The sequence below is a fragment of the Phaenicophaeus curvirostris genome, chromosome 1 (assembly GCF_032191515.1).
Source record: "Phaenicophaeus curvirostris isolate KB17595 chromosome 1, BPBGC_Pcur_1.0, whole genome shotgun sequence".
Taxonomy (NCBI): domain Eukaryota; kingdom Metazoa; phylum Chordata; class Aves; order Cuculiformes; family Cuculidae; genus Phaenicophaeus; species Phaenicophaeus curvirostris.
Window position 1 is genome coordinate 203,668,080 of NC_091392.1, and position 27,768 is coordinate 203,695,847.

The 27,768-nt window shown below is 43.2% G+C and overlaps 1 protein-coding gene across 1 annotated transcript; it reads left to right on the top strand.

Moving 5' to 3' along the window:
• The first annotated feature begins 553 nt into the window (after positions 1-553).
• Positions 554-26,311, top strand: SLC35F2 (solute carrier family 35 member F2). The gene is made up of 8 exons (XM_069858727.1): positions 554-783; positions 8,194-8,369; positions 8,916-9,043; positions 15,216-15,375; positions 17,029-17,185; positions 17,984-18,036; positions 18,677-18,831; positions 24,918-26,311. The coding sequence occupies exons 1-8, from the start codon at positions 554-556 to the stop codon at positions 25,134-25,136; spliced, it is 1,278 nt and encodes a 425-aa protein (XP_069714828.1). The 3' UTR covers positions 25,137-26,311.
• The last annotated feature ends 1,457 nt before the right edge of the window (positions 26,312-27,768 follow it).

Sequence of the window (27,768 nt, forward strand, 5' to 3'; positions counted from 1 at the left end):
GATGCTCTCCGGCCCCTCAATGTATAATTATAAGAAATTATAATGAAGGGCCCAAAACTGAACCCAGGATCCAAGCCGATGCCGAGGGCAGGGGCACAATCACCCCCCTGGTCCTGCTGGCCACCCTGTTTCTGACACTGGCCAAGATGCTGTCGTCCTTCTTGGCCACCTGGGTCACTGCTGCCTCACGTTCCGCCAGCTTCACAGCTCCTCTGCTCACCTGCACCCAGCGTGGGGGAGGAAACCCTTGGAGCTGGGCTGAGGCTCCCGGGGGTGAAGGACCACGAGGAGCATCCCTGTGCTGCCAGCAGCGCCTCATCCCTCCCCACCTTGGCCCCCCCCACGCTGCAGGACGAGCCGTGCCCCGCCTGGGGGCGGCTCCTCGGCGGCTACAAAGCTGGCTCAGCCCTGCCACGCTTGGTGGAGCTGCGTCTGCAGGCCCGGAGCCACCGCTCCTCCCTCCCTCCCTTCCTTCTTCCACCCCTCCCTCCTCCCTTTCCCCGTGCGCCTCCGCAGCGCCCGCCCCCCTCTCTCTCTCTCGCAGGGCTGGGGCATGGAGGAGGTGGCTGCTGGTGCTGCTGGTGCTGCTGAGACCCCGCCTGGTGCTACTGGTGCTGCTGGAGGTGCTGCTGGTGCTGCTGAGACCCCGCCTGGAGCTGCTGGTGCTCCTGGTGTTGATGCTGAGACCCCTCCTGGTGGTGCTGGTGCTGAGCACCCCCCCGGGGCTGCCACAGCCCCTCCACGCCGGCTGCTGGCGTTGCTCGGGGCCAAGCTCTGCACATGGTGAGTCCTCAGCATCCTCCCGGCTTCCACGTGGAGCGCCGGGTGATGACTCGGTGGCTCCTGCGTGGTCACCCTGTGGTACCCGGAGCCCGCGGGGTGAGGGGCGTGGGCTGGCTGCGAGCCCCAGGGGGCTGCGTGAGGCTGAGAGAAGCTTTTGGTCCTTCGGGAGAGCATTGAAAGCCGTCAGGCTTCTGCTGAGCCCGGCAGAGGGAAGAGCATCAGGGTGCCCAGCGGGTTGGGATATCCCCAACGTTTAGAAGGGTTTGGAGCTGTTGGAACGGGTCCAGAGGAGGGCTACGAAGATGCTCAGAGGGCTGGATCATCTCTGCTGTGAGCACAAGCTGAGAGAGTTGGGGTTGTTCAGCCTGGAGAAGGCTCCAAGGAGACCTTAAAGCAGCTTTCCAGTACCTCAAGGGGGCTACAGAAATGCTGGAGAAGGACTTTTGATAAGGGCATGGAGTGACAGAACGAGGGGAAATGGCTTTAAATTGGAAGGGGCGAGATTTAGATTAGACCTTAGGAAGAAATTCTTTATGATGAGGGTGGTGAGGTTGCTCGGGGAAGTTGTGGCTGCCCCATCCCTGGAGGTGTTCAAGGCCAAGTTGGATGGGGCTTTGAGCAGCCTGGTCTGGTGGGAGGTGTCCCTTCCCATGGCAGGGGGATTGGAACTGAATGATCTTTAAGGTCCCTTCCAAATGAAACCATTCTATGACTCTGTGATTGTGTATCGGGAAGCACAGGCAAGCTCCAGGCAGCACCTGCAGTTCTGTGAGAGTGAGGAGCTAAAGTAAGTGCAGGATTAGCAAGTAATGTGTTTGATGGTGTTAAACTTCTGTGTAATCTTACATATGCACATATGTACTTGGGGTTTTCTTTAGTAATTCTGGATTAGTTTTTTTTTTTTAGTCTTCCTATTTTTCTCATACTTTCTGTATTCTTACCAACATTGTTGTGAAAAACAGGGCTGGGGGAGACCGGGGTGGGAAAAAAGATAACAGAACAAAATAGCTGAAATGAGGTGTGGAGTCCGGAAAGAACAATATCCCCTTTCCCTCCTTAGAATCATAGAATGGTTTGCGGCAGAAGGGACCTTTGCAGGTCATCTAGTCCAATCCTCCTGCAGGAGCAGGGACACCTTTAACTTGATCAGGTTGCTTAGAGCTCCATCCAACCTGACCTTGAATGTTTCTAGGAACAGGGCCTCCACTACCACCCTGGGCAACCTGTTCCAGTGTTTCGCCTCCCTCATTATAAAAAATGTCTTCCTTATATACAGCCTAAATTTACCCTCTTTTAACTTAAAACAATTACTTTTTCCTTGAATCAGCTTAGGAAAGAGACCCATTCAAGTTAGCTGCCTGGAAGAGAAAGACCTGGGGGTGTTGGTTGACAGCGACTGAATATGAGCCAGCAGTGGCCCAGGTGGCCAAGAAGGCCAATGGCATCTTGGCTTGGATCAGAAACGGCGTGACCAGCAGGTCCAGGGAGGTTCTTCTCCCTCTGTACTCGGCACTGGTGAGACCGCTCCTCGAATCCTGTGTTCAGTTCTGGGCCCCTCACCACAAGAAGGATGTTGAGGCTCTGGAGAGAGTCCAGAGAAGAGCAACAAAGCTGGTGAAGGGGCTGGAGAACAGGCCTTATGAGGAGCGGCTGAGAGAGCTGGGGGTGTTTAGCCTGGAGAAGAGGAAGCTGAGGGGAGACCTCATTGCTCTCTACAACTGCCTGAAAGGAGGTTGTAGAGAGGAGGGTGCTGGCCTCTTCTCCCAAGTGACAGGGGACAGGACAAGAGGGAATGGCCTCAAGCTCCACCAGGGGAGGTTTAGGCTGGACATTAGGAAAACAGTTTTCACGGAAAGGGTCATTGGGCACAGGAACAGGCTGCCCAGGGCGGTGGTTGAGTCCCCTTCCCTGGAGGTGTTTAAGGCACGGGTGGACGAGGTGCTAAAGGGGCATGGTTTAGTGTTTGATAGGGATGGTTGGCCCTGATGATCTGGTGGGTCTTTTCCAACCTGGTAATTCTGTGATTCTAAGTTATATTACTTAAAATGTGAGCTCTGGTGAAGCATGGAAAACTTGAGGAAAAGCTCTGCCAAGTTGTGCAGGCATTGCACACGTCTCAAAACTGGTACTTGCCAAGTGGTGCCTTTAGCGAGAGCAGAACTACCACCTCCAGCCTGCAGGAGCTACCATTCCCTTACAGTTTCAGTATCCATCTGGGAAAAAAAATCCTGTTTAAAAGTCTTTTCTTATGGCTCTAGATTTTGTTTATAGATTTTTTCTCTTTTTATTTCTCCTGCCTGTAAGGAATTCCCCCAAAAGAGAAAACAGGATCTTGTTGAACTGTTCAGGAACCTCACCTGTGCTAGTCATTTTGCCAAAATGTTACTAGAGAGCTGCACTAAGTGAGTCTTTTGATGGTACTTGAAAGAAAAGAAAGAGCTCCCACTGAGTTTTGCGAAGTGTGGACTGAAATACTGAATTGATTCTTCTTCTTTTGCCCGGGTGGCTGGAGGCTCAGCCACTTCAGTTTTGTTAGAGGCTTTTCTGGGTCATAGCAAGGTTTAAGACTTGTATGTAATAAGCTCAATATTTTTGGAGTAAGACCAGTAGAAAATATGCTTATTGGTTCTTGAGACAAATCTTTCATTTCTGTTCTTTAACTTTCACAAATCAAATTGACCTTAGTTTCAAAGCAGAACACTGAAGCATTAACTTCTGAAAATGGTAGTTCTTGAAAATATTCTTTTCCTGTCCTGAGCTACCTGATACTCATGTTGGAATATGGCCTCAGTCTGAACCTGGATTTTCCTTTAATTACTTGCATGAAAGTGTGAGATAATAGAAATTAAGCAGTCATGTCTATGTGTCATCCGTGTCCCCATCGTGTCTCCCCTGCACCTTCAGGAAGGGTTTGTAGGTAAAGCTAAAGTGCAAGCAAACTGTCTATGTGAAGTGTTATCAGACTTTGCCCCTTTAAACCTGGTGGCATAAATAAATTTAATTTTTGTAAAGCTGTATTTACTTTCATAAAAAAAAATCACATTAAAATTATAGGATTAATTAGAGTAATAGACAATAAAATTGTTAGCTGTGGGCTTATTAGATTTTCTTAAGTCCCTCATATATTGACTCTGTATTTTAAATCTTGGGTTATTTTTCTTCTGCATCTCACATGAAGCTGAAGAAAGCCAACCTGACTTTCTCGTGATGTCAAGAGCTGCGTGTTGTTCAGTGTCAGCTTTAGACCAGTCTGTGGCAAACTTGTATATTCTAAAAAAATTCCCAAATGTTTCCTAGCTTGGCTGCTAGCCACAGACATAGCTACCTAAGATATGGTGGCTGAAGTAAGAGGTTCCAATTACTAAGACCAATTACTTAGTAGCCAAATAACAAGCAGTAAAAAACAACAAAAACAACAACACCCCTCATGTCCCAAATTATAAAACTAGAAGGCCATTTCAGACCACTTACCTTGCGTCATCTGAGAGTCCAAAGTGATTTAGTCCTTACCAATGCATTAAAAAAATGAGCAGAGAGGATCAAGTTCTGGCATGGGAAAGTTAATAATTAATATATTTCAAAAAATGATGATAAATTATTAATAAGAAAATCACAGTCATCAATACTCATGTCAGTACCAAAAGGAATGGAAACTCGTATCTTCCAAACATTTTTCTCATAAGAAATGGTCTTGCAGAATGAAGCCAATAGGGTTTAAAGTTTACTCTCAATTTTTACAGAGGGCAAAATACAGGAATTTAGTGGGCACTAAAATAAAGCGGCTCTTGAGCCCACACTTAAGGTCATCTTACTCTGTTCCACCTGCTTTGAGTGCAGGACATTGCACTGATGTCACCTTCACGTTTTGAAGAAATTCATTTTGACCCTTTGGCAAATGGCGTGAAGGGAAATCATTGCTGTGCCTTGCACCTGATGTGGAGCTGGGAGTGGGGCTAGAGTCTTATTTTACACACAGCTGAGAAAGATGCCAGACGTGTAATTTTTTGGGATTCACAGAGGATTTCAGGGCAGCCTTCCACTGTCAGGGAACAGTGTCTTTATGTAGCTTTTTTGATCTGAACAGTTTGAATCTGTTTCATGAAGAAAAAAATCCCCAGGCAGAAAAATACAGAAGGAAATGAGGCAGGTTGAAGACTGACTGCTTGCCTTGTCAGATGGCTTTGGTACTATAGAAGTAAATGCTGTAGAACTGCTGAGACATACATTAACTAAACAGCAATGATTGCTAGTGCAGTAACGACTAAACAAACAGTTCTGTAGATTCTGGACTCACATCTCTTTTCCCCTATAGAAAAACGCAAGGTCATCACTCCCTAGGTACTTTAATCTGGAGAAACTTAGTTATTAGAAAAGCTGAAAATCGGCTTAGAGGAGAGTTACTCAACTGCAAGAGGGCAACCTGGTATTTCTTGATGTTAATAAATGATGATTGAAGTTGATCAATTGTTAGCAAATTTGGATGGCAGCAGATTTTCCCCGTTTCACCCTTGTGCTGAAACTTGGCCACCATCCAGTTTGCCAAAACACTGTGCAAGTAGCGTCCTGGCATCTGCTATGGAGTGAGTGTTGTAGCTAAGGAGAAGCACAGCTACCCCTTGCATATCATATCCTGGAGGAAAATGTTTAAAACCTTGCCCCAGAGGAGTCCATGTAAAACAAACCAAGTGCCTGTGGAGTAGCATCGCCTGTGCTTCTGCCACTCCTTGTGGCACCAGGCAGGAGATAGATGAAGGGGGGTTTCATAGAATCATAGAATAACCAGGTTGGAAGAGACCCACCGTATCATCGAGTCCAACCATTCCTATCAAACACTAAACCATGCCCCTTAGCACCTCGTCCACCCGTGCCTTAAACACCTCCAGGGAAGGTGACTCAACCACCTCCCTGGGCAGCCTGTTCCAGTGCCCAATGACCCTTTCTGTGAAGAATTTTTTCCTAATGTCCAGCCTAAATCTTCCCTGGCAGAGCTTGAGGCCAGTTTGCTTCTGGGAGAGAAGGGCTTCTACCAGCCCAAGCAGCTTTAACCTCTCCTGGGAGTGTATTGACAAGCACAATCCATCTTGTTGACTTTGCAGCTTTGCTGTAGTAGTATTGCAGCAGTTTTGCCTGGTCACATCTTCACTCAGGTTTGATCCCCCACCTCCACGTCCTCATTGCAGCTAGTCCAAGCGCTAGGGGTAAAGAAGAAATGTTTTCCACTAGTTTTGAACAAGGAACTTTTAATTTGAATAATAAAAAGTATATATGTATTTTTTAAGTGCCCGAAACCACATTTTTTATGTGTTGTTCACCATATTATTTCTTTTTTGAAATTTCTATGGGTCTTCTATTGTCTTACTTCCTGCAAAGGAGCAGCAGGGCTGGCAAAGGGTGAGCTGCCACCATTGTCCATGCCTGCTTGGGAGAAGAGGTAGTCTAATTCCTGAAATTTTATATAACAGAAGTGAGATAGCTTCAAAGGATTTGGGGTTTTTTTAGTGTGCAAATATATACAAGTATAAAAATACATGTATGTATGCGATGCTACAAATAGCCATGATGAATTTCTAGGTTAAACGTGGTCTCTGTTGCTTACTTCAACATTCAAAATGCCTGAAATAAGAATGTTCATTCTTTCACGCACCAGAAGCAGTTATTTACGTGAGGTTGGATAGGACCTTACAAGATTGTCTCATTATATATGGATACTTAAAACGTGGATGTGCACTGTTGCTTGGATTGGCAAGGCAAGCTGTAGCAAAATGTGGGGCTTGAATCTCTTGGAAATACAGTTTGTCTAGACATTGCAGAGAGTTGCTCTCTCATCAAAATGGGCTTGGAGAGAAAAATGTGCTGTGCAGCGTTTTTAAAGCCAGAAGAGCTTTGGTGTCAGAGTGAGTTGAAGACGAGATTCCTGCAGCTGAGGTAGAAGTCATGCGGAGAAGATGTCTCCTTTCCAAGAGGAAGGATTGTCTGTATAATTATAGTTGATTTTAGCATCCCTGAACACACCCTTCTCATTACCTGACAGCGAAATTGCACAGCATAGCTGGGTGAGCTGGTATTTATTACATTTCCACCTTGGGAAAAACAACTGGTGTTACTGTCAGGTGGTGTGCGTGGCACGTGGTTGCCCTGCCAGAAATCATTGGGGAGAGAGATGTGGGTGCAGGGTAGGTGCAGAATCCTAATGGGATGCTTTCGTCCCTTGCTTGATTACTTCGAGTAGGAACAAATGAAGCAACTGTGCAGACAGTTTAATTGTCATCAGTAGTCTTCAGAGTAAACAGATTAGATGTGAACCTTGCAGACCTGTACAGACAGCACAGCATTGAGGCCCCTTTCACTGCATATTGGGGGTGCCCCCCAACAATGTGCCACTGTGGGGGGCACAAATCTGCATAGCTTCACTGGCAGGAATAACAGCAAACCAAAGCATACACAACAATATATGTATTTGTCTAGGATCATCTGGGATGGTTGACTTTATATTAGGTGAAGAATTGCTAGTAGAAAACCATGAGCTTCACCAAAACCTGCCCTCTCCAGCTGCAGGTTGGACTTGAAAGGTACTGAAAATGCTAACATGTTCTTGGGCCAAAATATGTTCTTGACTCTATCCTCATTTACAGCTGGACGTGATGCAATACAGCAGAAAAAATCCACAATGCATATTAAGTCCAACAATTCTTATTATAAGGAAGATTTTTTTCTACAGTGAGAACAATCAGTCACTAGAACAACCTCCCAGAGGTTGTGGTGGAGTCCCCATCACTGGAGGTTTTTAAGATGTGTCTGCACAGGGTGCTGGATAATCTCATCTAAGGTCCCTTTCTGATGAAAGATTGAACCAGATGGTCTTTCTGGGTCCTCCTCACCTGGGCTGTTCTATAATTCTGTGGTTAATGCTTTTGTTATTCCTTAGCATGCTTCAGCTTAGGTCTCAACTCACTTTAAAAGACTCAAGTTTTGGAAGAGCCTGAATGCAGTTGTGCCTTAGCTCCATGTGGCAGATTTCCATTGACCAATGTCAGAAAAGGACTTGCTGGAAGATGAAGGTTTTAACTCAGGCCATGTGTATCAAAACCTCTTTTGGTGAGAATAGATTCTGCCACTGGTTTGAACCTGCCCAGGTGAGATGCTTGAATATCCGTGCAAATTATTGCAGTCTGTGTCACTGGTGGTTTGAACTGCCCTCCCTTCGTATATGGCTGTCGTGAGGTTAGACTGGATCTTCTGTGTAGACAAAACCCTGCTTACTAGTAAATCAGAACAACACTGATGGGGAGTAAAAAAAGAATGAATTGTCAGTCTAAACAATGGCATTTCCCCAGTACAATTAACAAATATTTTTTTTTTAAAAATGAATTTTTAATTCTAAGCTTACTGTGTGGTCTTTTGTATTCACAGGCATATTTTGAAGACGATAATTCTGGGCCAGATGCTGTCCTTGTTTATCTGTGGGACTGCTGTTACAAGCCAGTACCTAGCAGAACGCTATCAAGTGAATACTCCAATGTTTCAAAGCTTTATCAACTATTCTTTGCTGCTTTTAGTTTATACAACAATGCTGGCATTTAGGACTGGTATGTGAAATACAGGGTGGGAGATTCTGGTTCATGGTTTTTTTTCTCTTCTATGTTTTCTTTTCAGATTTAGAAACTAAAGAACTTCATCCTCATCTTAGCTTTTTAAAGTTCCCGCTGACATTCCTGCCTTGTAATAACATATTGAAATGAATTTCACAGGTTAAATGTCCGTTTAATTTGATTTAATTTTACATCTGCTTAAAGTTATGTGCTCTTTAGTTTCAAGTTCTGTGGTATATTAGGGAAAACAGGCTCTGTTGTAACAAGCTTCTTTACCAGAAGCTATGTAATATTTCTCCTATTGTTATTAATTTACTCTTTAAACAAGTATAGTCTTGTCATTTTTTAGCTCATGTGGAAGAATTTCTTTTTACCATTTGCTTTACTGCCTCCCAAGCTTCATTTTGCTGTATTATATCTTTGTTAAGCAGAGGCAACCAGAATTGAGCATCTCAGTATTATTTATGCTTCTAAAAAGCAAGATTTCTGTGCAGAATTTGGTTGGAAAGAAATATATATTGATTGCTGCTTTCCTCTAAACAGGCAGTGACGGTCTTTGGCAAATTTTGAAACGGAGGTGGTGGAAGTATATTTTTTTGGGACTGGCTGATGTTGAAGCCAATTACATGATTGTAAAAGCCTACCAATACACGACCCTCACAAGTGTGCAGGTAAGGACCAACCTCCCTTTTTGAGCTGTTGCTTTTATTACAGTTTTGGACTGGTTTCTGAAATAAGATTCATAGGACAGATATTAAAGCTATTTAATCTTGAAAAAACGTTCCAATATTTATTTTCTTTCTGCAGTACAGGAAAGAGCATCCTACATCATGAATAACATTTCCAGGAAGCAGAGAAAATTGGCAGGTGTTACCCAGTGCCAGCTCTTGAGTTGAACACTAATTATTTTGCTAGAAAGCACTTCTAAGAGACAGCCACTCAGGCTTTTTCCTAACACAAAATAAAGATTTATGACCAGGTAACACTCACTCAGCATGGGTTCTTGCTGATGAGAGTGAGGTGGATTTCTTGCCTAGTCCTAGAAGCTGTTGGAGGCATTGTGAGGTGTAACCCCACATGTGAGGACATACTAATAGTTAGCTGGTGTTCCTGAGCATGTAGTGAAGGACCAGCCTGATGGCTTTTGAATGTGGCACTTCAGTTGAGGCCCCTCTCTGGAAGCAATGGAGGGGACATCGGTGTGCCCGGCTCCTGAAGCGACAGACATCCTCTGCAATGCCAGTGCTTGGTGCTCCACTGTTCCACTAGGATAAATCTTGTGTTCTGAAATAGCTCTACAAGCAGGAGGGCTAAGGCTGAGGTTTGTCACTCTACATAGACATAAGGTACTGGAGGAGTTAGTGCCTTCCTTCTGCCTTCAACTGCATGCTGCTGTGCTTCCGTGGCCAAATCCTTTGAGCAAACTGGCTCAGGGTACTGAGTGAGGTTGGAGTAAAACCTGTCTTTTGCTGCGCTATTGGCAAGCCATGTCAGGTCTCAGTTAGCTCACCAAGTTAGCTCCACTGTTGCTGCCAGAACAAAGAAGGGCACTGCAGAAGCAAGGAGAAAGTGTGTCTGGGGCCGTGCCAGCCTACGCCTGCTCTTACCGATGGTGGATCTGTGGCTGGGGTCATGGTCCTACTTACCTGAATAAAAAATAATGTACCTTACAGAACTGGCTGTTAGTTGGAAAGGAGTGTTTAGGTGTCAGAGTTTTACAGAGTCAAAGTAACAGGGGTTAATATTTAAAAGAATTACCTGTAAAGCAATAAACTCCTGTGGTCTGGACTCCCTTTAGAGAATCGCAGTAACTCTTCTTTGCGCTAGTAAAGACCAGTAACATGTGTGTGCTGTATGATTATTGTCGCATTTCCACCTCATACCTAACATGCTATGACTCAGTGGGCCTTTAACTTCCTCACAAATAATGCCTAAGAAATCAAAGCTTTAGGAGCAACAGGTTTTAGTCTCAAGATCAAGTTAAGCTGACAACCGAGACACTGTTTAGTCATATACTTTACAGCTGAAAAAGCCAGGACTTTGATCCAAGTTCTCAGAAGTAGTAAAGCCATTCCCATGAATAATCGACAAAGAATAGAGTAAGTTGTCCTGTCTGATTGCCACACTCAAGCATTTACTGAACATTTTTTCCATGTGCTAGCCCTCAGGCTGATGCTGCTTTGTGTCAGTTCAGTAATGATGAATTTATTGTAACTACCTGTTTCTGTAAGGCTTCTTGCACATTCTCTGAAGTCATCACTGTCAGAAATGAGATACAGGACCAAAAAATCACCGTGATTTGCTCTAGTGCAAGACATTTGCTATCTGTCAGTACCGAGCAGTTCTACAGCTGCATCAGAATCTGTGGTTCAGAGCACCCACCCTGTTTGCCTGCTTGCAGTACTGCCTGTGAGTGGATGCCTGGGAGGTATAAAAGCAAGGCAGGAGTATATTTTACCTTCCTGAATACAAAGTCATCACTGTTAAAATGCTGGCTGACTGGAGCTTCATCTCAGCCCTGTGAAACTTGTCTTCAAAGATGTTTCCTCAGCTCAGCAGGGGACTTCCATGTATTTTCTCACACATGCACACAAAAGCAGAACTGATTTTCCTGTAGTTATCAAATAGTAGCATTACACGGAAGGGGTTGGGAAGATTTTAAAATAGATAACATTGGGATGGCAGCTCTCGTTTCTCCATACCTACAGACAAAGGCTTTGGTCCACAACTGAAGTCTTTCTGTTCAGCTGTGGCTGAGGCAGTGCCAGAGGGACTTCTTGCTGCTGGTGTCCTTCTGTCTTGTGGCAGGACTTGGCTGAGCTGCTGTTTGACCACATCTTTCATAATGAAAGCCAAGCAGCATATCTGTGGTTTTTTTCATGTTGCCCAGTAGGACACAATTAGCATTTGATGATGATGATGATGAAAATTTGAGTGGACGCATTTTACAGGCAGCTAATAACAGAATATCAGCTGGTAGAAATGTGTTAACCTCAACAAGAGAAAATGCGGGATGAACCCCTGGGGCTCAGCTAGAGGCTGCCTGAAAGGAACTGTGCGGAAAAGGAAACAGGATGAGCTGTTGAGCTTTCTTGCTCACAAAGCTGTCTGGAGCTTTCAAAGCAAACCAATGACCTCCAGCAGTCTATGATCATTTATTAACCAGCTATTAAAGCATCTTTTAATAATTTACTCACCGTACCTTTAAAGCCTTCCTATAAACAATGTGGCCAAAGGCTGGCTTGAGTCAAAATGTTTATAAAACAAATTAACAGGTTATTTGGCCTTTTCCATTGTACAAATACGGAGTAGAATTGAATGAGTTTGCTGAGGCTCTCCTGGCAGTAATGATCTGTATGGCAATGCTGCCATAAATGTCAGAAAACCTGAATGAATAAATGTTATTCTTTTAAATTATTCCATTGAAATAATTCATTGTGATGTTACATCTGCTTTGCACCTCTTTGATCTTCAGTACGGAAGAGAGTGTTTTCCACCAAAGTGCCCTGTAGCATAGTACATGAAGGGAAGGGAAGGTCCAGTAGTTGAAATCACATTTCTTCTGTCTGTAATTGAGGGTAATTGTCCCCTGGAACAGAGTGCCGGGGCTTATTCTTCATCATTTGGTGCCTGTGTGTCCTGGATGCAAGTCCTCTAACCAGGATGCTGTAGCTCCACAGCATGTTATTGATTTGAATGCAGCAATTCCCCATCTGGCACTACTGAAAGAGCATGTGGCTCATTATCTACTACCCCCTTACATCCTAATTAAGATTTTTTTTTTAAAAGGCTTTTCATTCCACTTTTTCTGTTTGGGGTGAAAAACTGCTTGGGAGATTGTAAAGCTATATGGTAATGTCTCACTAAACAAGGAAGTGAAAACTTACGTATTAATGTGAGAGATGTGTACTACCAGGGGGGTAAAATTTTTGCTTTCTAATTTTTGTAATATTTCTTAGTTTCTTGAACTGCAACTTCATGCCAGAAAGAACAAATACATTTCCATACTCAGGACAGAAGTGGTTCAGACCAAAGGTGGAAAGATAGAGTTATGAGAGTTAAATTGTACGTTTGCAGAAACAGATAAATGACTCTTGTGTGATGCTTGTTTTAGTCAAATGTGAAGGAAATGTCAGAAAGTTGGTTTTGAGCTTAGAGAAAAGGCAAGATAGAGACAAAAACCTGGATCTACATAAAAACTCACAGCACAATACTTTTCAGATAGAACAAAGTTGTATTGAAATATATGGTATTGCGTATTAGGACATGTGTGGCTCTAATGTCCCTTACAACTGCCTAGACAAGTGCTTTTGCACACACTTCTCAAACTGGACGTGCTGGAGGCAATCCAAGGAACAGAGACAAATGGAAGGCTTAGACAGCACTGTTAGGATTTAATCTGTAATTAAACTCCCCTTAGTACTGTGCTGGTGAGGCTTCAATATGTCTAGTTATGTAGTTACTGTGAAGTCTTATGAGTTTGGTTAAGCCCTTTGGAGGTGATGACTGAGCTAGTGGAAGCCAGCACAGCAGAAAACAGCGGTTGTGCATTCAGGCAGGCAGTAGTTCGCAGTGAACTTTTAAAGACTAAGGGCTTTGCCTTGATTTTAATGATCATGTCCCAATCCTATTGACCTGTTCCTAATACTTCATAGTGGCTTCAAGAGGCCAGATTTTAAGGGCTGACATTTAAGAGTAATTTGTAAGTAGTCTTTGAAAGGCTGACTGTATGTTGTACTCTAGACTGTTTGCTTTGATATTCTTATGGCACTTTACTGAGGCATATCAGAAAATAGACCTATTTTTTCCCCAGGCAAATTTAGAAACAAAGTCTATTTTATTGTGGATCTATTCTATTATATTGTGGATCTGCTGGAGGGTCGGGAGGCTCTGCAAAGGGATCTAAACAGACTGGACCGCTGGGCAGAGTCCAATGGCATGAGGTTTAACAAGGCCAAAGGCCGGGTCCTGCACTTGGGGCACAACAACCCTGTGCAGTGCTACAGACTAGGAGAAGTCTGTCTAGAAAGCTACCTGGAGGAGAGGGACCTGGGGGTGTTGGTTGACAGCCGACTGACCATGAGCCAGCAGTGGCCCAGGTGGCCCAGAAGGCCAATGGCATCTTGGCTTGGATCAGAAACGGCGTGACCAGCAGGTCCAGGGAGGTTCTTCTCCCTCTGTACTCGGCACTGGTGAGACCACTCCTCGAATCCTGTGTTCAGTTCTGGGCCCCTCACCACAAGAAGGATGTTGAGGCTCTGGAGTGAGTCCAGAGAAGAGCAACAAAGCTGGTGAAGGGGCTGGAGAACAGGCCTTACGAGGAGCGACTGAGAGAGCTGGGGGTGTTTAGCCTGGAGAAGAGGAGGCTCAGGGGAGACCTCGTTGCTCTCTACAACTGCCTGAAGGGAGGTTGTGGAGAGGAGGGTGCTGGCCTCTTCTCTCAAGTGACAGGGCACAGGACAAGAGGGAATGGCCTCAAGCTCCACCAGGGGAGGTTTAAGCTGAACATTAGGAAAAAATTTTTCATGGGAAGGGTCATTGGGCACTGGCAGAGGCTGCCCAGGGAGGTGGTTGAGTCACCTTCCCTGGAGGTGTTTAAGGCACGGGTGGACGAGGTGCTGAGGGGCATGGTTTAGTGTTTGATAGGAATGGTTGGACTTGATGATCCGGTGGGTCTTTTCCAACCTGGTGATTCTATGATTCTATGATTGAATTGAATATTAAACTAGTTATGATTACCTAATGTTCTTGGTATTATTTGGTTATTCTGGAACATTATGACCATCTTATGCTGCAATGTGTTTTTCTGTATTAAACACACAACTGACTTTTGACTTTTTTCTGTAATCAAGGAGGATGGGTGGAATGTGAGTGGGTCTATGAAAGCCAAGATATGTAACATTTTAGGAACACGTGGACGGGGAATAATGAAGAAAGACAAGAGAGGTTGATGTCATTGCTTATCATGGAGGGCAGACATCCTTGAGCAGTAGTTATTAGGTCTCTTCTGGGCAGTGCCTGCAAACACATCCAGAGTACTTCAAAACTCCAGCTGCCTGTATCTCTGCTGCTGTGATGTGGATGAAGTAGAGTGGTTTACCTGCTTCTGACTAATTGTGAGTCGGCTCTAATAGAGTAGCAAAAATGCATTGGTGAATTGCATGTGATGTTGTGGGAAGCTGGAAGATTGGGAAGCTGACTTTTGGAAAGCTATTCTTCCATTCCTGTCTTCCTTTTACCAGTTTTGCCTGTGGCTTCCAGCTCATGTACATTTCTGTTTCAGTAGGATTCATGTGGGGAAAATAAACTCAAAACCAAAACTGCAGGTCAGATTCTTGCCCCGTTCGCTTTGATATAAAATCAGATCATTTGTGTCCTTTAATAGTTTCAGATTTTTACTTTGTGTACATGGAGCCCTAGATTCTAATCACAGATTTGTGGAGGAGTGAAAAGACAAAACGTGTTGGGGAGCAAAGGTAATGTCGGAGAACCATCTCCTTTCTGTTGATTTAATGGGGAATGACGTGCTTTCAGAGCAACATCCTAGCATTCATTTGTGAAGATGTGAAGATCGATTAGATCCATTAGTAGAAGAGTTTCTAGATCAGTCCCTTCCTACCAGAAGAGAGTGGACACTCTGCCCCAGCTCCTCCTTCACTTGCAAAGTGATTTTCATGGTAAAAATTGGGTCTGACATCTCAAGTTAATCCACTGGGGTTGCTTTGCAGCTTTCATTAACATTTGATAGCGATGGAAAGTAAAATCCTCTTCCTTTGCTTTCAGGACAGGGCAATCCAGATTTGGGATGGGTTTCTAATTCAAACCGTTTCTTTGCACACACAGCTCCTGGACTGTTTTGGGATTCCTGTGCTGATGGCTTTGTCATGGTTCATTCTCCGCGCAAGATACAGGCTGATCCATTTTCTTGCTGTTGCCGTCTGCTTGCTGGGTGTGGGAACAATGGTGGGTGCAGACATTCTGGCAGGGAGACAGGACAGCGAAGGTAAGGAGCCCTATATTCCCGGGGGGAAAAGTGGAGAGATGTTTCCCATGGTGGGCTAACTTGTGAAGGAGAAAGAGGAGCAAGCGGGGAGCAGATATAGTTTTATCTTAGAAGAGAAGAAGATACACTGCTATTTCTGTTTCTTGTCCAAGAAGGTAGTGGCTGAGGAGATGCTGATTTTTACAGGGGGCTGTGGAAGTTTTTACTTGTAGATTTGGGTTATTACACCTTAAAAGAGAAACACTTGGGTCAAGTTTAAATTTTGATGCTGTTCATCGGATGCGATGAAGCACCTCATTCTTGAAAGCTCGTTCACTTTTACTTAATCACGTAAGATGGTCTAATAAATGTTGCTGCTTCTCCCTGCAAACCTTGTCTTGCTTACACAGTATCAGGCTGCTGGCAAACAGACTTCTCTGATTTGCAGTTTTTAATAAGCACAAATAGCAAACAAAAGGTTACTCAACAGCGGCTGACTTCTCCAAGCTATCTTTGGCAGACCCAGCAGAAACGGTCCATGTATCCTCAAGGCCCACAGGTCGTATTCTGGGAAGCAGGGACTTACTTTGGGAGAGCAAGAGGAGACCTAGGCAGGGTGCTGGGGTTCCTGGGACCTCCGTGAGGGAGGCTGGGCTCTGGGGTCCAGGATCCATCCGGCTGCAGATAAGGGAAGATCTCATCTTCTCTAGGACGCATGCCTAAATCAACCCACATCATTGCAATAGTATTTTGAATAAGAATTTTGCATTTTTCAGAGCCAGAGGGTTATGAGGCAAGGTAAATTTCAGGGTATTGCCTTCATCAGGCAGCATAAAGATAAGCTTCTTTGGTGTTATTTTGAGGCCTTAACTGTAGGTAAGAGATAAGAGAAACTGAGGTTTAGCTTTAATGTGATGTGGTACAAGTATCACAGGGAAAAAAGCCTTCTTTTGCTGAGACTTCAAGACATTTGTGCTCTATTCACTGACCTGGGTATCCTTACTACTGCTTACCCTCATGTTTTCTCAGTGATTGCCAGCTGGCTTAGGGAAGGAAATTTTAAATCAATTCAAGGATTTAAACATCAGTGATCCCCTTGCTATTTAGCTGATGCATAACAGCAGTTACTTGATGAGTGATTGTATCACAGGGAGTCCCATTTGCACAGTATAAATAAACCGCAAGAGGACACACAACACCAACCATCTGCAGCGCCCACTTAAGACCTGTCATAAATCTGAACCTGAATCCAGTCCCGCTGAAATCGATAGACTGATTTTAGCAAGACTGGAATCAGGCCTCACTGCAGAAACAGGGGTAATCTCTAGAAAGGTGGAGAGCATCTACAACCAGGAATTTTCTCTAGTCCCTACAGTGCCTAAGGTCAGCAAAAGTAGAGTTGGACCAGACTAAACAGCAGTGGCTTGGTCAGGATGAGATTTAAACACTGGGTTTAGCTTATTCCAGATTGTGTAGGATGAGGTGCACAGGTAGCGGAGTTGGTGCTCAGACACCAGGCTGCTCCTCTGCACACACAGGAGATGTTTCCTTTCCCCTTGCCCCTGAAAATGCTAGGAAGATAGAGATGTTAGAGATAAATTTGCTTGTTTTTATAAGGAAAATTAAAAAGTGTTTGCAGCATTGCCCTTATTGTGGATTAATATTTCTGTACAGGTAGTGACGTGGTGATTGGAGATGTCTTAGTGCTTCTTGGTGCTTCTTTATATGCCATTTCTAATGTGAGTGAGGAATACATTGTGAAAAATCTGAGCAGAGTGGAGTTTCTAGGAATGGTGGGCTTGTTTGGGACTGTTATCAGCGGTCTACAGCTGTAAGGATCTAATATTTATTTTAAAACTAATTAAGAATATTCTACAGATGATTGCTTGTCTACCATGAAATGTTGTTGTTTTTATTAAATTAATTCTTTGCTACATCTGCATTTGGCCTATATGGGAGTCCTTCCACTTGAATTTCATTTTTGTTGCTGATCAGCATCCGTTATGTGTTCTTTTTCTTTGCTCTACTCTTATTACAGCAATCCTAAAGCTGAAATCCTGCAATAGAACACATGCTATACTTGCCTGTATTTTTGATTTTGTTGGTCTTCATGAGGACACTCAGTATGCTGAGGACTGTTCGCAGGAATATATTTCTTAATGATTTTTTTCTGTGGAAAAGCTTAGGAGATAATCATTAGCAGGAGGTCTTGTGTTTTAAACTTCAGTTCAAAATGAAGCCATGTGTACTCCTACAGATAACCGCGTTACAGTAACAGACCACATGCACTTAAGTCTATCTAATGAATTTTATGTTCCTAATTTCTCATCATTATAGTTAATAATTTCCTCACATGGTTTATCAAATAAAACTGAATATCTGAAGGATGAAAAAGCCTGGGAAGTAGCCATAAGAATTAAATAAAAGTGCTCTTGCCTTTCAGGCACTTGAATTTTCAAGTCTTTTTTTCATGCTTGTTAGATGTTGGAGTTAATGTCATTCAATAAAATTTAAAAAAAAAACCCTAATTATTAATCAAAATGGTTCTTATATATTTTGGTTTAAATTCTCTATTTGAATGTGCTTTTTTTTTTCTTTTTACTGTATTATATTATTTCTCTAACTCTAGAGCCATTGTGGAACATAGGGAGATAATGAAAATTCAGTGGAACTGGAAAATTGGTATGTGCTTGACAAAATGATATGCGTTTTTACAGAACACTGGAAAATGATAATCTTTTAGGCTTTAAATGCTGGGGGTTTCATTTTCTTTCCTTCGCTATAAAGCAGTATTCATATTATACTGTCCCAAATTTGTTTTCTGCAAACTTTACAGCTCAGCAAAGAGATAAGGTTTGCAGGATTAAACATTAAAAGCTTCGAGCTCAAATTTTGCATTTTACATATAACATGAAATAATTTTTCAAGTTAAATTGAAATAAGTTAAAATTAATCCTATTTAATTACAAATGTGTTTGATATTGGAACATCACAAAAACATTTTTCTGTTGTCCTTCCTAAATGAAATATGGGAAAAATGGATTTTGTGACACATTTTGACCTCAACAGAACTGTACATCTCTTACATTAACTAGGAAAGAATGAGAAGTTTTTTGTGTAGATGCAGTAATTTTTGCCGTATGAGGTAGTCTTGGAAAAGAAGTATTTCTTCCATGTTTTGTTAAGCTTATGCTTCCATATCTTTTAGGAAACCTTATCCTAAAAGATAAAAATGCATAGTTTTAAAGCATCTGAAGAATATCAGTGCTCTTAAAAACCATTATTCTGTGCCTTAGAAGTAAATTGTCATCTTGTTTTACAGCATTACTGTTTACAGTCTTTGCCCTGTGTATGTTTGCGCTGTATAGCTTCATGCCAGTAGTGATTAAAGTTACCAGCGCAACCTCAGTCAACCTGGGTATTCTGACTGCGGATCTCTACAGTCTGTTCTTTGGGCTTTTCCTCTTTTACTATAAGGTAAGTAGCTTTGTTTTTTCACTATAATTTCAGATATGATTTTACTCCAGAATTATAAATAAAGCATAACATTCTGAAAAGCCCCAGAACAGTCATTTGTACTCGCACATTTCTATAGTTTGTATCTCTCATCACTGGCAGATGTCAGTCAGGAGGAATCAGGCTTAGCTAATTACATAGCACTGCACCCTTAGGAAGATAGTGATTTTCGAACAATTTGATGCTTGATGGAATATGTCAATGTTAAGAGACAGTAAATAATTTCCTGAGTTGTTCAACTGTTAGAGTTCTTGCTGTAATCCCTATGTGGAACTGTATGTTAGGAGACTTCAATCTGTCGGAGACTTCAATCTGCCTGATATCTGCTGGGTGTACAACACAGCAGAAAGGAAGCAGTCTAGGAGGTTCCTGGAGTGCGTGGGAGACAACTTCCTCGCACAGCTGGTGAATGAACCAACAAGGGAGGGTGCCCTCCTGGACCTGCTGTTGGTGAACAGAGAAGGCCTTGTAGGGGATGTGGCGGTAGGTGGACGCCTAGGACTAAGTGACCATGAGATGATAGGGTTTCCTGTTCTAGGTGAAGTGAAGAGGGTGGTTAGCAAGACGGTAACATTAAATTTCCAGAGGGCAGACTTTGATCTCTTCAGAAGGCTGGTTGGTGAAGTCTCATGGGAGACAGTACTCAAGGGCAAGGGAGCCCAGGAGGGCTGGGAGCTCTTCAAAAGGGTGGTCCTAGCAGCTCAGGAGAAAGCCATCCCCGTGGTCCGGAAAAAAAGCCGGCAGGGGAGAAAGCCAGCTTGGTTGAATAGAGAGATCTTGAGGGATATCAAGAAGAAGAGAAATGTTTATGGCCTCTGGAAGAAGGGACAGGCCTCTTGGGTGGACTACAGGAGGGAAGTGAGATTGTGTAGGGAAAAAATCAGAAGGGCTAAGGCTCAGCTAGAAATTGGATTGGCCAAGTCAGTGAAAGATGACAAAAAATCTTTCTACAAATATATAAATAATAAAAGGCGGACTAGGGAGACCATACAGTCCCTATTGGACACAGAAGGGACAACAGTAACAGGGGATGAGGAAAAGGCTGAGGTACTTAATGCCTTCTTTGCCTCAGTCTTTAGTTGTAAGGAGGGTCGTTCCGTCTGTGTACAAACCCAGGAGCTAGAGGAGCATAATGAGGCTCCCGTGATCCAAGAGGAGGTGGTCAGAGCCTTGCTAGCCCGACTGGACAGCTACAAGTCTATGGGGCCGGACGGGATTCACCCTAGGGTACTGAAGGAGCTGGCGGATGTGCTGGCCAAACCCCTTTCCATCATCTTCCAACAGTCCTGGAAGACTGGGGAAGTCCCACTGGACTGGAGGCTGGCTGATGTTGTGCCCATCTACAAAAAGGGCCGCAGGGAGGACCCAGGAAACTACAGGCCTGTCAGTCTGACCTCAGTGCCAGGGAAAGTCATGGAGCAGGTGATCTTGAGTGCTATCATGAAGCACATGCAAGAGAACCGGGTGATCAGGCCCAGTCAACATGGGTTCACAAAAGGCAGGTCTTGCCAGACTAACCTGATCAACTTCTATGACAAAGTGACTCGGCTGCTGGATGAGGGAAAGGTTGTGGATGTGGTCTTCCTGGACTTCAGCAAAGCCTTTGACACAGTTTCTCACAGCATTCTGCTTGAGAAACTGTCAGCCTCTGGCCTGGACAGGCGCACACTCTCCTGGGTGGAAAACTGGTTGGCTGGCTGGGCCCAGAGAGTGGTGGGAAATGGTGCAAAATCCAGCTGGAGGCCAGTGACAAGTGGGGTTCCCCAGGGCTCAGTGCTGGGTCCAGCCCTGTTCAATGTCTTCATCAATGACCTGGATGAAGGCATCGAGTGCACCCTTAGCAAGTTTGCGGACGACACTAAGCTGGGTGGAAGTGTCCATCTGCTGGAGGGTCGGGAGGCTCTGCAAAGGGATCTGAACAGGCTGGACCGCTGGGCAGAGTCCAATGGCATGAGGTTTAACAAGGCCAAATGCCGGGTCCTGCACTTGGGGCACAACAACCCTATGCAGTGCTACAGACTGGGAGAAGTCTGTCTAGAAAGCTGCCTGGAGGAGAGGGACCTGGGGGTGTTGGTTGACAGCCGACTGAATATGAGCCAGCAGTGTGCCCAGGTGGCCAAGAAGGCCAATGGCATCTTGGCTTGTATCAGAAACGGCGTGACCAGCAGGTCCAGGGAGGTTATCCTCCCTCTGAACTTGGCACTGGTGAGACCGCTCCTCGAATCCTGTGTTCAGTTGTGGGCCCCTCACCACAGGAAGGATGTTGAGGCTCTGGAGCGAGTCCAGAGAAGAGCAACAAAGCTGGTGAAGGGGCTGGAGAACAGGCCTTATGAGGAGCGCCTGAGAGAGCTGGGGGAAGAGAGAGCCTGGAGAAGAGGAGGCTGAGGAGTGACCTCATTGCTCTCTACAACTACCTGAAAGGAGGTTGTAGAGAGGAGGGTGCTGGCCTCTTCTTCCAAGTGACAGGGGACAGGACAAGAGGGAATGGCCTCAAGCTCCGCCAGGGGAGGTTTAGGCTAGACGTTAGGAAAAAATTCTTCACAGAAAGGGTCATTGGGCACTGGAACAGGCTGCCCAGGGAGGTGGTTGAGTCACCTTCCCTGGAGGTGTTTAAGGCACGGGTGGATGAGGTGCTGAGGGATATGGTTTAGTGTTTGATGGGAACGGTTGGACTCGATGATCCGGTGGGTCTCTTCCAACCTGGTTATTCTGTGATTCTGTGATATGGTTCTTCTCTCCAGGTACCCAAAGGGTTTGAATCTCTGCTCTGAAAGGCATTTCATGTCCGAGAGAGGAGCAGTTTTGCCTAATTTCCAGAAATTGATGTTTTCTTCTAGAAATTTAATCTGTTCATTACCAACAGGCCAGGTTGGATGGGGCCTTGGGCAGCCTGATCTAGTGGGATGTGTCCCTGCCCATTGCAGGGTGATTGGAACTAGATGATCTTTAAGGTCCCTTCCAACCCAGACTATTCTATGATTCTGTGATTCTGTGATAAGAATCTTGGGATAAGATTCAGGTGCTCTCAGTATTAGGGAGAGACTAAAGGAGCTGAAAAAAATGCAGACAAATATACTATTCTGTATGTTCTCAAAAGTCAGTGGTCTAAAATATTTCTGGTAGTGTCTATTCAAGCCAAATGACAGTGCTAAAAAGATTTCATTCCACTCTGTGCTTTAATCCAGAAAAATTTGTGGGAACCTTTTTACAGCAGTTGGAGTAATTGAATCAATTGCTTGGTGACTAGAAGGGCTTAGTGAGAAGCCTGTGAACTTTGCTTAAGAACTTAATTTGTATTATTCCATGTGGTTGCTTTCTCTTCAGCATTATGGAGAGCCAGAAGCTTTTTAGGTCAGATTTGTTTCTGAAAATGAAGGCCAATTTATTTTACAGCAGGGATGTCTGGTAATGGTAAGATCTGACTCTTTTCAAGAGTGTCTTAGCTCAGCTGTCTTTCCTGGTTAGGGTTCCAAAACTCACCCCAAGCTACAAAACCTCCATTAAAAAGAATGTAGGAATCAAACTGTACTTACATTCTAACAATTAAAAAAATCCTTTCTAAGTCACTTCCAAACATGTATTTTGGCACCCAGATAGCTTAACTCAAGAAGTGTTGATAAATTTATATTCATAATAATAAAGAGGAAGAAGTAAGCAAGAGCTTTGGAAGGGATACAATAAACTTTTATTCTTCAGCATTTTTAGCTTATTTTGGGGAATTCTTTTTCTGGGAGCGATTTGTCTCATGTTGCTCACTGCAGGGTATTCTGGTGGCAAAACCGAAAAAAGAATTAAAGAAGATTTTGGGATTGTATTGTGAGAGAATTTCAGATATTTATTAAAATAGGAACTTGCATCTGTGGTTAGAAACAATGAAATAGCAAAAAAGAGAGCAATAATAATGCTGCATCTTTGGTAACCAAAGGGTCTGAGATAGCTTAGGAACCAAGAACTAAGAGACCGATTTTGACACAGCTTTTAATCTAACTGAACACTTAGCAGTAGAAAATCTTTACTGCCAATTTAACCATATAGTTTCTTTACCTAGGGTCATTAGGCAATGGAATGGTCTGTCCAGGGAGGTGGTTGACTCGCCTTCCCTGGAGGTGTTTAAGGTGCAGGTGGACAAGGCACTGAGGGGCATGGTTTAGAGATTGATGGGAATGGTTGGACTTGATGATCCGGTGGGTCTCTTCCAACCTGGTTATTCTGTGATTCTATGATTCTAAACTTTTCAGCCCTGTTTAAGGTGAAATGTGAATTTTGCATTCCTGTTTTGATAAGCTCTTTTTTTTTCTTTTATTCCATAATGAATCTTTACTGTGCTTGTTCCTAGTGAGCTAATTATATAGATACTTATAATTCCACCAGAGATGTTAAAAAAGGTTTCCAAATATTCTTGTCTAAAATCCATATGGAAGGGAGTTTACTGCAAATACTGACACTAGATGGAGTTAGAGTCCTCTGCTAACCTTAAAGTAATCTTTAGTCTTGATAATGAGCATGGGGATATAAGCTTTGCAGGTATGACTGAAATCAGTATCTGAAGCAATGAATTTGAAGAAATATTTGAAATAGAAAAAAAAGGAAGGGAAACACCCAGGAAAAGTGAGCCCTCCCCAAGAAAGAAAGGAAAGGAAGGAAGGAAAGGAAGGAAGGAAAGGAAGGAAGGAAAGGAAGGAAGGAAAGGAAGGAAGAAAAGAAAGAGTGTCAGTTACTGGAAACACAGACAGGCCTTGAATCATAGCTGTGCTGCAACAGGTTTGGCCTGAGAAGTTGTGCAGGTGCCTTGACACAGACCCAGACTTGGCTCATTTGATGGAAACAGATGAGTCACAGGTAGGGCCATGGACGCTGCTGCTGCCTCCGTCTGGACATCTTCAGAGCTTGGTGCTTCCTCCTTTGCAGAGTGAATACTTGAGGCCAAGCTCCTCCAGGCAAACAGCCAGCAAGATGAGAGAAAGGGCACGTATCACAAAGCCACTGTGTTTCAGTCTACTTTTCCTTCTGCATGGTACAGTCCAAGGGTTTCCAAGCCAAGGAATTGCAATGCCTTAATTGTAGATGCCTCCATCTTTTTTTTGATCAGAGTTCACTGTTCAGGTCCTACTGTTCATTTCATTCAGTTCAGCTGTTTGATAAGCCAGAAGGAATTTTTCAAGTACACCTAAGGAAGCTAAGGAGGTTAGGGAGTATTGATACTATGATGTAGGATGTGTTGTGTCCTTTGTCCTGCTGTTTAAATCAGTGTGATTTGGCAAAGATAAAACAGAAGACTTCAGCAAATCTGCTGAAAAAGTGTTCCTGGCTGTGGATAACTTCAACACTTTGTATTATTGAATCTGGCATTAAGAAGTAAGCATTTATTTTTCTGTCAAGGTGAATGAATCTTGGCAATTATTGAACTTCTAACAGGCAAGTAAACCATAAAGAATGAAATGCCTAATGTACTTGAGCAGTTCAGAGTCTTACCTCACACAACTCTTAACACAGCACAAATACCAGTCTTGTAAAAGGAGTCCCAGTCTCCCTCTCTTCAAGAATTTACTGGGTGTAGAGCGAAAACTGGTTTTAGTCCAGTAATAACATTTATCTAGCCCTGCAGATGGTTGTGAGAGCTGTGCAGAGAACCAGCTGCTCTGGTGACTTGCAGTAAGATGAAGAGATTCTTGCCAGGACCTGAAATATTTGGCTGTGCTGAAACAAAATTCTCTTAGGGGTACAGTGTTTCCGCATTCATGCATGTAGACAACTGTCCTTGTGCATCACCAGATTTACAGCCATTTGTTCTCTTTCATAAGTTTCTTGTATGTAGACCTAGAGAAACTCCCTGTCCAACAGTGTTGAGGATGAAATGCAGAGAAGACCAGCCAGCAGCTTGAGTCTATTAGTGCATGGAGCTGTTGAATTTTGATTTTCAGACCTCAGTACAGATGGTGGTGGTAATCCTCATTAAAATAATGTTTAAAAGGAAGGGTAGCTTTCACATTCTTAAAACAAGGCAGCATTGACATCAGATGACTTAATGTGTCTCTTTCTTTTGCCAGTTTTCAGGTCTTTATATCCTGTCCTTCATTATCATCATGGTGGGCTTCACCCTGTATTGCTCGACTCCAACTCGGACAGCAGAACCCACTGCCTTGCCACAGCCCAGCAGCACCGGCTTGGACAACGCTGCACTAAAGCTCGAGGAGAGTGACAGTGAAACTCCTGCCATAACTGTACAGTTCACAAGAGGAGAAACTGTGGTGGTCAGCACTGATTAAAGAAATGGCAGCATTTCTAAATGGAGCTTTTTTTTTTTTTTTTTTAACTGTCAAAATTCCCTCAAATATTAATCTGGAGAACTGTTATACTGTCAAGGCATATGTCATGCTGTGCTGGTTTTAATGCACTGGATGGACTTTTAAGGCCAGATCCTCAATCAGTGAAGCTGTATTGATTTACCCTGGCAGAAAATCTGGCCCTCAGAAGAAGACAGAGTAGTATTTATGTGGAGTCTCTGCAAAGTGAGGGCTGTTATTTTTAAATGCTTAATTAACTTAACAGCAAGTACATAGGGGAAAAAACTAAGCCAAACCAAGCTCTCAGGTCAGTAACAGGAGCAAATATTTTTTTATATTGCATTAGGGAATTAAATATGCAAGATACTATCTGGGGGCTTAATGGTTCCCACACCTCAGTGCTGGGTGCTCTCAAACAGCATCTTACAAAAGCCACTCAGCTTCTCAGAGGATCTAGTTCTTCAAGCCATATTACATAGAAATGCCTTCCATGTGCTGATGGACTTCATTCCTCTGCTGGAGATTTGCTTCTTACATCCCATCCAAATGTTCATCTTTTCATAGTGCTGCACTCACTGTCACAGCTGGAGCTGCAGCAAGTGTTTCAGTTTGAATTTTGCTAGTAAGGGAAGTCTGAATGTGTTTTTTTATAATCCCTTCTTTTTCTCTCTCAGTGGGCTGTTGTTTGGTGCATTTCCACTAGGTGGAGGAGACAAAATCAGGTTCTTCAGGCCTTACGCTATTCAGTAAGAACTGAATGTGTGTTTTTTTTTCTTCTGGAAGAGACAGCAAAAGAGTTTGAATTGAAGTTCAGTTCTCAGTTAATTTCTCCCTGAAACAGGACATATTTCTTTGGAAAGATTTGAATAAAATTGGCGTTTCTTAAAAACAAATTGAAGCATCCTAGGCATTCCTCATTGCATCAATAATGACGTAATCTCCAAAAGGTTCAATGCTTTCAGTAGATTCATTGGCAGTTTTCCTCCCCCTCTTCATATTTACAGTAAATAATTTAAAAAATACAAGGCTGCAGTTTTAACATCAGTAAAACATACTGGGACTTTATTTTATTTTATTTTTTTTGTACAAGTCTTTGTAGCTCAGGTGTTTGAAGGAACAAATTAATAAAGTTTTCAGCAGCTGAAGAGGCATCTCTTGGTTTGTATATTTTTTTGAGCAATAAAGAAATTCTAGCTTAAAATTATACTGTTGATTTTACTCATCAAATAATTCTTTTAATGTCTGAGCTTTGCTGGAAGAAGGAAGACCAACATTTTCTGAAGGTACTGGTGATCAAATGACACAAACTGGTTTTCTGTGCTTCTGATGTAGTTTATTCAAGTAAAATAATTCTGCAAAAATCTTACCTGATTTTATTTAGTGATAGCAAACCAAATGTTCAGTAGACACGACAACAACGCACGTTGCCTTTTCATTGAGCAGTTTATGCATGAAAGGGTAAAAAGGTGCTGACGTTTTCAGAAAAGCATTTCAGCCCAGTTAATTTTCCTTTATTACTGGAGTGAGATTCAGGTCATGGATTAAGACACCTAAACTGCTACATCTGTAGACATCTCTACATCTATAGACATCTCTACATCTAAAGCAGCTGGCGACCAAGTGGGTAAGGAACTCTGTTGGCAATAGATACCTAAGTGAGGCCATGTGGACGCCTTCATCTTGAAGCTCCCCTGGCATGTCCCACTGTTGGTCCATGCCTCCTCTGCCTGTATCTGCTACCTTCTGGACCTTAGCATTGTTCTGTAGCATCTCGAGTGGAGCCTCCCCCTGGCCTGCTCGCAGGAAGGACATTAGAGATATTCTTATAGCTATCTTCAGAACGATTATCTAACCTAAGGACATTTTTTAGTGAGATTTCTATATGAGAAGTAAAAATAGTGTTTACCTTTTTTGGGATGTTTTCAACTCCACTTGCTGGTCTTTTACTCATTACTTAGTTGTGGTGGGATTGCTTCCCTGATTTCAAATAAACGATGACTTAAATGGTAGAGGACATGTTGGAAAACATCCGGAAAACTTACAAGCTTTTCTGTGCCACGAAAAAGTGCACCTGGTTTAAATGTTAATTTACAACGTTTCTTTGATTGAGCAATAATCTCACTAAATTTGATAACCACTAGCTGTTGCCTATGTGTTGGCGCAGAAAATACTACAGCTCTCCAGATTTGAGGAACGGCATTACCTACCATATGAATCTGCATTAAAATAAGGATTAGATCTTGGCTATGAGTTAAGAAACGGTGTATCTTTTGCAATGTCTTCTGAGAATTTGTAGATCTGTTATTGAGGGGTTACATTTTTGAGAAATTCTGAAAGTAAATGGATCAATTGCATGAACAGTTCAACAAAGATTTTGTGCTTCTTAAACCCATGAGCATCACAGGCTGTGTTTGAAGACTGCTAAATGTCCATTGTAGCAGAATCAAGGGCAAAACATTTGATTATTGAAGTCTGGATGCCAATATATTTTAGTGCAAGCACAAAACTATCTTCCATCTATCTTCCTTTCTACCCCCAGTTCTGGAATCCTCAGTGTAAGAAGGATATGGAGCTGTTGGAATGGGTCCAGAGGAGGGCTACAAAGATGATCCGA

Coding starts and splice junctions, on each gene's coding strand:
- SLC35F2 (XM_069858727.1), top strand. CDS start 554: ATGGAGGAGGTGGCTGCTGGTGCTGCTGGTGCTGCTGAGACCCCGCCT. Junction 8,370..8,915: donor AATGCTGGCATTTAGGACTG/GTATGTGAAATA, acceptor TCCTCTAAACAG/GCAGTGACGGTCTTTGGCAA. Junction 15,376..17,028: donor AGGGAGACAGGACAGCGAAG/GTAAGGAGCCCT, acceptor ATTTCTGTACAG/GTAGTGACGTGGTGATTGGA.